The sequence below is a fragment of the Pongo pygmaeus genome, chromosome 17 (genome assembly GCF_028885625.2).
Source record: "Pongo pygmaeus isolate AG05252 chromosome 17, NHGRI_mPonPyg2-v2.0_pri, whole genome shotgun sequence".
Taxonomy (NCBI): Eukaryota; Metazoa; Chordata; class Mammalia; order Primates; family Hominidae; genus Pongo; species Pongo pygmaeus.
Window position 1 is genome coordinate 77,292,780 of NC_072390.2, and position 12,252 is coordinate 77,305,031.

At 42.9% G+C, this 12,252-nt stretch overlaps 1 protein-coding gene across 1 annotated transcript in view; it reads left to right on the top strand.

Annotated features, from left to right (window-relative positions):
• TNFRSF11A (TNF receptor superfamily member 11a) overlaps positions 1–12,252 on the top strand; it is a 62,220-nt gene that overhangs the window by 30,209 nt on the left and 19,759 nt on the right. Inside the window, exons 5-8 of the mRNA XM_054461291.2 lie at positions 2,880–2,973; positions 4,589–4,683; positions 6,308–6,421; positions 11,331–11,383. Coding sequence (XP_054317266.2) covers positions 2,880–2,973; positions 4,589–4,683; positions 6,308–6,421; positions 11,331–11,383 — 356 coding nt within the window. The remainder of the gene's footprint in view (positions 1–2,879; positions 2,974–4,588; positions 4,684–6,307; positions 6,422–11,330; positions 11,384–12,252) is intronic.

The following is a 12,252-nucleotide window of genomic DNA, read 5'->3' on the forward strand; positions in this document are numbered from 1 at the left end:
ACCTCTGCCTCCTAGGTTCAAGCGATTCTCCTGCCTCAGCCTCTTGAATAACTGGGATTACAGGGATGCAACACCACGCCTGGCTAATTTTGTATTTTTAGTAGAGGTGGGGTTTCTCTACGTTGGTCAGGCTGGTCTTGAACTCCCGGCTTCAGGTGATCTGCCCACCTCCGCCTCCCAAAGTGCTGGGCTGGGATTATAGGCATGAGCCACCACACCTGGTCAAAATCTTAATTTTTAAATATTTACTTTGACTGAGGGTTAAAAACATTTCTTCTGGACCAAGTTGTCACTGCATTTATTATTACACAATTGGTCAAAAATGAATATATCCTATTTTGCTATATTATAATCATAAAAGTAAGAACTTCTGACCTCTATAATGAGTGGGATCGTTTTTCCATTTCATATATTTGTGGCTGAATATTACTTATTGCTAAAATGCAACAGCATTCAACATCAATTCTGTTTCTACTTTTTGTTTTTATGTATGTAAGTGCTGAGAAATTTGTTCACATAAATAACTGAATGGCAAACGAAACACTTTGGTTATAGGTGTGTCCCTCAATTTTTTTCAGTACCTTCTGATTTATGTGTCCAGGCTCACCTACTGATGTGATATCAGAAGTTATTTTTAATGATCTATCAGTTGAGAATTCAATTGTGTCCTTCAATTTTGTTGAAAGTAAAGAAATATAAATCCTTTTGAGTTGAAAAAGTATTTCTTAGAGTAATTTGCTTTCCTGACTTCTAGGAAGTATAACAAAAGCGGTTTTTTCCAAGACTTAACAAATGATTGTTTATGCCTATTAGAGGCACCTGGTTTTAACCCAAAATACTTGGACAGGGTTGGGAGAATTAAAATATTATCCATTTCAATTCATATCAGGGAAAATGTCCATCAAAGAGTCTAACTGACACATTCGGTCCTTATTATCAAATGCATTGACTAAACCAGATGTGCTTTCTCACAAAAAGTCTGACTTGATTTTTTAATTGTTAAAATGGATCTCCCTATCACAGCCAACTCCCTCTGAATTCTGATTCTAAAATAGAAGAGGCCCGGCGCCTTTCCTCCAGGTTTTCACCAACATGTCACATCAGGGATTCTATTAGACATTCTCTCTGCCTTGTACCTTTGGAAGTGGGTTCATTTTTGGACAAAATAGGTTGAGGATAGAGGGGAAGGGGTAGATGAATGGAAGTTTCACTCCTGCCCCACCCTGCATAATTTCAATTCAGAACAACTCAGCCTGATCGCAGCTGCCCCATTTCTATCATCCTGCTTTTGCCCTTCATAGAGTGGGAAAGGTGGGAGCTGTGCCGGGGGGGTGCAGGAGCTCTGCCATCCCCAGTGTTTCCACTTGTCACTTTGTTCGGCTTCTCAGAGGTTTGGCAGCGTAGCAGCAAACTATGGGGTGGCTAAGAAGTATATCTTTTGTAAAGTGGGAAAAGTGTGATTATGAAAGGGAGCAAGGAAAGGATCCTGCAGGATGCTTCTGGCAGGTCAGTGTTACTAACAGTCATATGGAAGTCAAGCTATGGGGAAATTAACACCCTTAACCCTTTGTATGCCTGTTAGCCCCCATCTCTTCGATTTTGAGGGCTTCTCACAACTCTAGATTGTGCTTCTCTTTTAAAAAGCTGTTCAAATTAATGTGAGTTATTAGATGTCAACTGGGCTCTTCTTAATAAAGATTCAAGGCAAATCAAATTGCTGGGTGAAGGAGCGGGTACCCTACTTAGCCAGCCAAATTGCAGAAATCAAGAGTATACTTCATACTTGACTTTGGACAAAGAAAATTTAATTCCTTTTTTTAGTGTTTTATTCATGAAAGTAAATCACGGAAGTGCTACTAATTACAGGAGTAATTTGTGGTTTGGGCACCAGCCAGTTGCCTGATTATGATATCACATAGTAGCCAATGTTCTTCTTGGGACTTACCAAAGAATCATCGTGTGTGGATTGCCGTACAGGGAATAGGCATAGGAAACCTGAGACATTTATTTTGACAGTGTAGTTCATGAAGAATATGAGAGTCAAGTCAGTTCACTAACCAGGATCAGCTCCTGCTTTCAACGCTGTCCATTAAGGAAGGGGTCTAACATCCATTGTGCCACTGTGTTTATCAGTGAAGTTTTATTGGAACACACCCTCATCCATTGTTTTTAATGTATTGTTGGACTGCTTTCATGCTATGAGTAGCTGCAGCAGAGACCATAAGCCTGCAAAGCCTCAGATATTTACTCTATGACCCTTTATAGAAAATGTTTGATACCAACCCTTGGTTGCAGGGAAAGAGACCTGTGGGGTTCTTCCTCGTCTTCTTTTTTTAACTGAGAAAACTTTGTTGACACTCTTGATATTTGGACTGAGGAGATTAAGCTCATTAGAAGAGGTCAGGACAGTGAGTTTCCCTTCAAAGCAGTAGTGGGTCTGCCCTTCCCTGCAGACAGAGGCTGGGCTAGCTGGCAGGTGCATGGGGGAAAACAAGAGACAGATAGCAGGAGCAGTCAACATCGGCTCCCAGACTAGGAAACAAAGTGTCGGTGACCAGGGAAGTGGCTCAGAACAACAAAAGGTCAGGACCAGAGCTAGCCTGACCTGGACATCACATACCAGTGTTAGTGGCCCGACATCAAGCCAGTTACCTTTCTGAGCGTGGTTCCATAACTCACTGCTGGGGTCAGAACTGCTTTGTGGGCCCAAGCCTGTGGGAGCTGAAGAAGTTAGACACGGGTGGGTACAGAGGTGGGAGGTGAGGGCAGAGAGGGGCAGCGCCTCACCTCCAGTCCTCTGAAGTCCCAGCCTGGATGATCTCTAAGTGACCTCGTTTGTTTTTTGTTTGTTCTGTCTGGGCTTTTTTTTTTTCTCACAGTGCAGCTCAACAAGGACACGGTATGCAAACCTTGCCTTGCAGGCTACTTCTCTGATGCCTTTTCCTCCACGGATAAATGCAGACCCTGGACCAAGTAAGTGACAACAAAGGAGTCAGAAGAGATGGTTTTTAAACAACTCAACCTCCACTGTCTCGTCTGGGTTGAAAACAGATGGATTCTGTTGGGTTAGGCTTCCTCTTGAAGCCACGTTCAAAATGGAAAAAGTCTGTCCATTCAGCTCGGGGAAAATAAACCAGTCAAACTAATTCTTCAGCCCTATGTGTGACAGGAACTTCGTGTGACTTTTTAGATTTGGTAATCTGTGACTTATGGTTGCAGCTTTTTCTAACCTTGTTTGGTTGAAAATGATTTATAACATTTATTCAGTGGTCACACCTACTTCTGCTGACTTCCCAACATCACTGATTTGTTCATCCAGTTATTTGTGTGTGTTTGTATACATATAGAAGCCTCCTGTTTATATAAATGTTTGCATGCTGCAAACATCGTGGGTTTTTTTTTCACATAGTATATCCTGAAGCTTTTTCTATATTAGTTCACCAGTTCATGATTTTCATGGCTTTTCACAGCTGCATAGTATTTCATTGTAGAGCTGTACCGTAAGTTATGTAATAAGTTCTTTATTGATAGTCACTTAGGTTGTTCCCAGTCTTTCAGAGTAATACATAATTTTTTAATGAAGAATCTCATATATATATGATTTCTCATGTATGTGAGTAAATCTATAGTGGAATTCATGGGTCCTTTCATCGCATGCTCATTGTTGAATACCAATAATCAACATAATGATTCTTTCAGTTCCCTGTATATTTCTTATTAAATGTTTATTTTCTGCTGGGCATGGTGGCGCATGCCTGTAATCCCAGCTACTCAGGAGTCTGAGGCAGGAGGTTTGCTTGAGCCCAGGAGTTTGAGAACAGCCTGGGCAACATAGCAAGACCCCATCTCACATTTTTAAACAATGAAAATTAAATTAAAATACATAAATAAATGTTTATTTTCTGATTCACTTATCCAAATTTTATGTTCAAGAGGATTTTCTGTGTTTTTCAAAAAAAGCAGTCAGCAAAAGTATGTCACTTAACCATGTAATTGAAGCTATTGGAATATGCGTTGTTTTTTTTTTCTTGAGACATGATCTTGCTCTGTTGCCCAGGCTGAAGTACAGTGGTACAAACACGGCTCACTGCAGCTTCAACCTCCTGGGCTCAGGCAATCCTCCTGCCCTTGCCTCCACAGCAGCTGAGACCACAGGCACATACACCACACCCAGCTAATTTTTAAATTTTTTGTAGAGACAAGGTTTCACCATGTTGTCCAGGTTAGTCTCTAATTCCTGGGCTCAAGCAGTCTTCTTGCCTCAGCCTCCCAAAGTGCTAGGATGACAAGCCTGAGCCATCCAGGCACGGCCAGAATATTCTTTCCTGAAGACTCTGCTGTGCTCCTTTGTTGACCACAATCTCAGAGTAGCTGTCAGAGAACACAGGCAGCATTTGCTTTTGTTTATTTGTTTGTCCCATCTTGTGCTGTTCTCCTCCCTGTGGAAGGCACAGAGGATTCAAATGACCAAGAAGGCATCAGTTCCTCTCCTGAAGGAGCTGGCAATCTGGGAGAGTCTTGCATTTGTTCATTTCTTTAAAAAACAAGCATATAAAACCAAAGCACTGAACTACCTTTTCCCCCACAGCTGTACCTTCCTTGGAAAGACAGTAGAACATCATGGGACAGAGAAATCCGATGTGGTTTGCAGTTCTTCTCTGCCAGCTAGAAAACCACCAAATGGTATGTTTAAAAAGAGCCTGTTGGTTGATAGATGTGCCCCAGGGTAGTCAGCTGGTTTAGATCCCTCCTAGATGGCTCATGGATTTGCGGGTGTCCTCTCCCCTTTTATTTCATCCTGTGCATGGTCAGCTCAATATTTCATTTTAATCAGTATTTTAATTCCAGGTATGTTGTTTCCTTGATAATTTTCTACACTGGATTGGGGGTAACTAATAATGTTTTAATATACATAAAAAGAAAATAGAGCTGCAAACATAAATTAAAATGCTCCAACATGGTGGGACGATGGTGGTCACAAGTGAGGGTGTCTATGAGGAGATTTTGGTCATCTCCCCAAATTGTTAGGATCTAGCTATCATTATCTATGGAACATGTTGTAGATTAAATTAATCTTTTTTTTTCCCCCCCTTTTGAGACAGAGTCTCACTCTGTCACCCAGGCTGGAGCGCAGTGGCATGGTATCAGCTCACTGCAACCTCCAACTCCCGGGTTCAAGCGATTCTCCAGCCTCAGCCTCCTGAGTAGCTGGGATTACAGGCATGCACCGTCAGGCCCAGCTAATTTTTGTATTTTTAGTAGAGACAGGGTTTCACCATGTTGGCCAGGCTGGTCTCAAACTCCTGGCCTCAGGTGATCTGCCTGCCTTGGCCTCCCAAAGTGCTAGGATTACAGGAGTGAGTCACTGCGCCCAGCCACGTTAAATTAATCTTAAGTAGAGTTTCAGATTGCCGGAAAGTTGATGGTGGAGGCTGGTTACTTGGTGAGCAGGACAGTGTGGAGGTGTGGGTCCCGATATCGGAAGAGATGGCTTAAGTGGCAAGGAGACCTTTTAGATGAGGAAAGAGAACAGGCCACAGAACAACCGGGTTAACAGGCTTTGACCAAGAACTCAGGGGTTTGGCCTTGATGTTTTGGGAAACAGGAAGACATTAAAGCATTCTGCATGTGGAGTTACACAATCAGAGCAAACTTTTTTAAAGACCATTTGGCAGATAACATTAAATATAACTGAAGGAATAAAAAGTTATTTTAAAAAAGAGGAGAGGAAAAGTAGGAGTCCAGGAAATCAGGTCACGTAAATCAAGAGTTTTGAACAAGGATTCTAGCAAAGAAGTGATCAGGGAGGGATGAAGAAAATGGTTGGGTCCACGTGGTGTCGGGGATGAAAACTACAGAAATATTTCACAGGATGGCTGTCGTTTTGTTCTCATGACCAGCAAATCCCTGGTGCCCTGTTGCTATTAGGAAAGAGATAGAAGAAGCTCCTTTTGTCTGCAGAGGTCATTCATCTGGGGATACTGAAGGGTTCCGGAGGTTAGCCAAAATGAGACTGGGTGATGTGGTGAGCATGATGAGAGCTGTTCTAAGGTAGAAACACTGTAATGGCCCTGGCTGCTCTCCCGTGGAGTGAAACCGGACTGAGCAGGGCTGGCTGAGATTGTGGATCTCACCCTTCGGAACGTGAGTGCTCACGGACAAAGGGCAGCCAGGGGTGGGGACTGTCACTTCTGCTATCCTAGAGCAACATTTTTGATTCTGAGGTTTGATTTACCGGGATTTGTTTTTCAACTGCGTAAAATTAAAGAATCTTTAATACCATATTTCTCATTTTCTTCCAATACAGAACCCTACGTTTACTTGCCCGGTTTAATAATTCTGCTTCTCTTCGCGTCTGTGGCCCTAGTGGCTGCCATCATCTTTGGCGTTTGCTATAGGAAAAAAGGAAAAGCACTCACAGGTATTGTATCTATGGTGGTTTTTGCAAACTAATCTTAAAATATAGATTTCTAGGTAAATGCTTTGGAAGTTGAGTAGATTGTCCACTTGCTGCCTATGGTGATCTGCTTAAACTAAAGCAAAACACGTTTTATCATTCTCTGGCGAAAAGAAACAAAACTCCAAAAACTTGAAAAAGCCAATATCCTGCCTAGTTGTATATAAGGGAACAAGAATACACTGGCGTTCAGGAAACTGATGACTTGTAAGCTCTGTGTTTAAGTTGTATAGACTGTGCAGCATCATGTATACAGGAGCTTGCATTTATCCTAGAATACATCAATTTTTAATGCATGCATTTAAAATATACATAAAATATTTAGATGATCGGTAGAGGGGAATTTCTGACCGGAGTGTTACTTTGAAATAAGAACCTTTGCCGGGTGCGGTGGCTCACACCTGTAATCCCAGCACTTCGAGAGGCCGAGGCAGGTGGATTACGTGAGGTCAGGAGTTCCAGACCAGCCTGGCCAACATGGTGAAACCCCATCTCTACTAAAAATACAAAATTAGCCAGACATGGTGGCACATGCCTGTAATTCAGCTACTTGAGAGGCTGAGGTAGGAGGATCGCTTGAACCCAGGAGGCAGAGGTTGCAGTGAGCCAAGATCGTGCCATTGCACTCCAGCCTGGACAACAAGAGCGAAACTTCATCTCAAAAAAAAAAAGAAAAAGAAAAAAAGAACCTCCGATTATGAAGATAAGTTATATTGAATAAAATTTAGGTGCTTATTCTTAGAATAGACAGTCAAGTCTTATCCTGTTTCTTGGGAATAATTTTCCCACACAAATTTGTTAGTGTCTTTAAACATCACGTCATGTTTAACTTTTAGACTACAAAGCTAAAAATGTAATTTTTACGAAATGATTCAAGGCATCATTAGATTTCCTAAGAATATGTCTTAATCCTTTAATATTCAAGTCATTCTCTCTTGATTTGAATATTAAAAACCTGCTGTTTCACCATCCTTTTCCATTTTCAGTTGCTCTCTTATTTATTTATTTATTTATTTACTTATTTATTTTTTAGACAAAGTCTCACTATGTTGCCTAGGCTGGAATGTAGTGGCACGATCTCAACTCACTGCAGCCTCTGCCTCCCAGATTCAAGTGATTCTCCTGCCTCAGCCTCCCGAGTAGCTGGGATTACAGGCATTTGCCACCACACCCAGCCAATTTTTGCATTTTTAGTAGAGATGGGGTTTGACCATGTTGGCCAGGCTGGTCTTGATCTCCTGGCCTCAGGTGATCCACTGGCCTCTGCCTTCCAAAGTGCTGGGATTACAGGCGTAAGCCACCACACCCAGCCCAGTTGATTGCTTATTTATAGGGCCCACCTTTGCCTTGCTGTGATTTGATCAGTTCTCCCACGTCACACCCTTGGACTTTAAGAGACCCTGCATATCTAGCTACTTCTCTAACCATTACATTGCCAAATGAAACACTAGACAATCAGAAGACTAATTAAAGAGGAAAGATGGGGATTGCAGATGCCAGTGTTAAGCAGTGAGCAATGTTTGAGTGGTGACCTTTTTTTTTTTTTTTTTTTTTTTTTTTTTGAGACAGAGTCTCACTCTGTCGCCCAAGCTGGAGTACAGTGGTATGATCTCGGCTCACTGCAACCTCTGCCTCCCGGGTTGAAGCAATTCTCCTGCCTCAACCTCCTGAGTACCTGGGATTACAGGCATTTGCCACCATGCCTGGCTAATTTTTGTATTCTTAGTAGAGATGGGGTTTCACCACGTTGGTCAGGCTGGTCTCGAACTCCTGACCTCATGATCCACCCACCTCGGCTTCCCAAAGTGCTGGGATTACAGGCGTGAGCCACCGCACCCAGCCAAGTGGTGACCATTTTTTAAAGAGTCTGTTCATTGTCGAATGCTTTTATTTAGTGCAGCTTCACCTCCTTAACAACATCATTACTGGGGATTTGGATAATGTGTGTTCAGATGATGAAGGTCGCTTGTAGGCATGTTTATGTGAGATAAACAGACTTCCTATGTTTTGTTCTTTAGGTTTTTCTTTTTGATACTATGTTACTGCCATATGGGCCTACCATTTACTGAATTGGATGTCATGACTGTTAGCTCTTCATCCATTCATCCATACATGTTTATTGATCATCAGGGACTGGACTGGCACTGGGGTCTCAATATCGAGCAACACAGACACAGCCAGTGCCCTCCTGGAGGAAGCATCTTAGTGGGCAGGGTAGGCGTTAAGCCCACGGAGGGAAGCCGAGTATGCAAGGGAAGGTGCTGAGCACCAGGTGGCAGATGACAGAAGGTCAGCCCATCCCTGGGGCCAGCCAGGGTCTCCCAGAGGAGGAAATGGGTGAGTTAAGATCTGAAAGACAAGTCAGAATTCGCTAGACAAGGGGCATCAGGAGAACCACAGGCATTCTATCCTGAGAAAGCTGCATGATGAGGGAAGCACGGTGCATTAGCGGGCTGGAAGGAGCTAATGGCACCGTAGCAGAAAGACAGGGACCAAGTGGAAGATGAGGCTGGAGAGGAGGGCATGGCCAGACCATGTAGCAGCTGCTGAAGGAGTTTGCTCCTTGTCCTTAGCAAAGGGGACCAAGGGCGGCCCTCTGGCTTTAGAGTAGCAAACAAATGTGTCGTACAGTGAGAGTAGATGCAGGCGCACCAGTTAGGAAGCTGTTTGCAGTTGTCCAGGGGAGAGGTGATCATGACAGGTCTGCATGTTTATCAGTTCCGTGGACAGGTATTATTTTTTAGTGCCATTTGTGATTGTCTAGACTGATTCCTCCAAGGAAACAGCTGCAACTGTCCTTTTTTCTTTTGGCGGGGGAGGGAGGGCGTGGTTTACCTTGATATATAATTGCAAAATGAGAGAAAAGAAGCAAAAATAATGATGATGATAGCAATAGCTGACATATATTAAATATTTAATATGTGCTGACATGACTATATATATTTTGCGTGTACTAAGTACATCTTCACAACAGCACCAGGAGGTGGGCACTATTGCTTCCCCTATTTTGTGATGAGACTGCTTAGCACCATCCCTGGCACGCTTAAGTGCTCATTAGCTGTTATACTGAACTGTGATGATCTTCCCATGGAGAACTTGACAACTCCTAACTTTAGTCGGTTTTGTTTTTTATTGTTGTTGCTTTTTGAGACAGGGTCTCACTTTGTCACCCAGGCAGGACTGCAGTGGCACAAGCGCGGCTCACTGCAGCCTTGACCTCCCTCCCGGACTCAAACAATCCTCCCACCTCAGCCCCCCAAGTAGCTGGGACCACAGGCATGCACCACCATGCCCAGCTAATTTTTGTATTTTTTTATAGAGATGGGGTTTCACCACGTTGCCCAAGCTGGTCTCAAACTCCTGAGCTGAAGCGGTCCACCCACCTCAGCCTCCCAAAGTGCTGGAATTGTAGGTGTGAGCCACCGGGTCCAGCCCTAACTTTAGTCTTTTTAGTGAGCCCAACATTAAATGTTCATTAGAAGTAGGATAAAATTGTATCTTTGCATAATATAAATTCATAGATTTCCTAAAATTCATAAAATTTAACCTTTTAGGTTTCATCACTTCTGTAAGAGTGAGTGGAGATGTACTTTTTGAACATATTCTTCTTCTGAGAAGCAGCCAGATATAGTGGAAAAGGTCTTGGGGCCCGCTGGTCTCAGTGGGTCTGACACCTAGCTTGCTGTGTTTGTCTCACTTTTATAGTACATTCAAGGTAGTTCACTGGAAAAATCAGTCTCCTAGACATGTTTTCTTTGTTCTTCTATGATGTCTAACTTAGTCCCTCATAGCCAAAGAAAACTTGTTAAGAGAATGAGAATGTCTATAGTCATAGCAGCACCTCTGACGGCCCCCAAATGTGCCCAGAGGAAGTCACTGAAACGTTAGTGGATCATGTTTTGCTTTGCATAGAACAGGAAGTTCTGTTTTTGATAGGAGTAAGATGGCTTCATAGCCTTTATTTTTTTATTTTTTATTTTTTTATATTTTTTGGCTTTTTTGAGACAGAGTTTCGCTCTGTCACCCAGGTTGGAGTGCAGTGGCACAATCTCAGCTCACTGTAGCCTCCGCCTCCCAGGTTCAAGCAATTCTCCTACTTCAGCCTCCCAAGTAGCTGGGATTACAGGACAGTGCCACCATGCCCGGCTAATTTTTGTATTTTTAGTAGAGATGTGGTTTCACCATGTTGGCCAGGCTAGTCATGAACTCCTGACCTCAAGTGATCCACCTGCCTTGGCCTCCCAAAGTGCTGGCATTACAGGTGTGAGCCACCGCGCCTGGCCCTTCATAGCCTTTAAATCAGTTGATTTACTTTTAAATGCTTTCACTCCCAGGAGTGCTCACTGAAAGACTTGTGGTGGACTCTGTTGAAAGATAATATTGAACTGACCTAGTGGTCATAATACTGAGCCTGATACAGAAATAAAAATCTAGAATTATTGCACTTATATGTGTAGTGTTCACCAAAAGTCAAATATAAGGAGATATAGAATAAAACAATGGTTACCAGGGACAGGGGGAAAGAAAATGGGGAGATGTGGGTCAGAGGATACAAAGTAGCAGATGTGCAGGATGAAGAAAGTTGTCCAGGAATCTAATGTACGGATGGGGACTGTAGTTAATCATGTTGTATCATATTCAGGATTTTTGCTAAATTTGTAGATTTTAGTGGATCTTGCCACACACACATAAAAATGGGTAACTAAGTGAGATGATGGGTATGTTAATTTGCTTCACTATAGTAACCATTTTACTATCTATATTTGTCCTGTAACATGTTGTATACCTTAAATATACATAATAACCTTTATTTAAAAGAAAAGAAGTGGGAAATAATAACTTGAAGTCCTTATTCTTGCTTTGTGTTTTCTAGCTAATTTGTGGCACTGGATCAATGAGGCTTGTGGCCGCCTAAGTGGAGATAAGGTAGAGTGAACAGTTGTTGGTGCCTCTGTTAAGTACATTCAACAGTTAGGCTGGTAGAGCCATCCTAGTCACATATTGAGCACCCCCCCCCACCCCCACTTTTTTTGAGACGGAGTCTCGCTCTGTGCCCCAGGCTGGAGTGCAGGGGCGCAATGTTGGCTCACTGCAACCTCCGCCTCCCAGGGTCCAGTGATTCTCCTGCCTCAGCCTCCTGAGCAGCTGGGATTACAGGCGCCCACTATCACACCTGGCTAATTTTTTGTGTTTTTAATAGAGACAGGGTTTCACCGTGTTGGCCACGCTAGTCTCGAACTCCTGGCCTCAAGTGATCCACCTGCCTCAGCCTCCCAAAGTGCTGGGATTATAGGCATGAGCCACCGTGCCCGGCCTCAGCCCCTTTGCTTACAGGGCATTTCCGGGTTCAGTGATCAAACCTCAAATTCCAGGATGGATCCCTGCAGAGCAGCTCAAAGCCTAACTCCAGGCTCATTCTAGATGCCTGTTTTCTTTGTCTTTGTTTCCACTTCTGTCATCTCTGTGTTCATGTAATTTTTTTTAGTACCAATCTTGATTGTCTGGTACAGATTCCTAAGAAGGATGAACTGCAACTTTCCTTGACTCTGTAGTTATTCTGGTAACATTTTATGTTGACACAATTCAAAATTATAGGAAAGTAGTGAGAAAAGGACAAAGACCTTCCATATACCCTAGACGTAGGCTCACCAGTTGTTTCTATTCTCTCTCATTGCTTTGTGATTTGCTTACTCTCTGTATGTGTGTATATGAACACAGGTATGTTTTCTTCTTGAATCATTTTACAGTGAATGGCAGACCGTGTGTCCCATATCCTTAAATATTTCAGTGTGTAT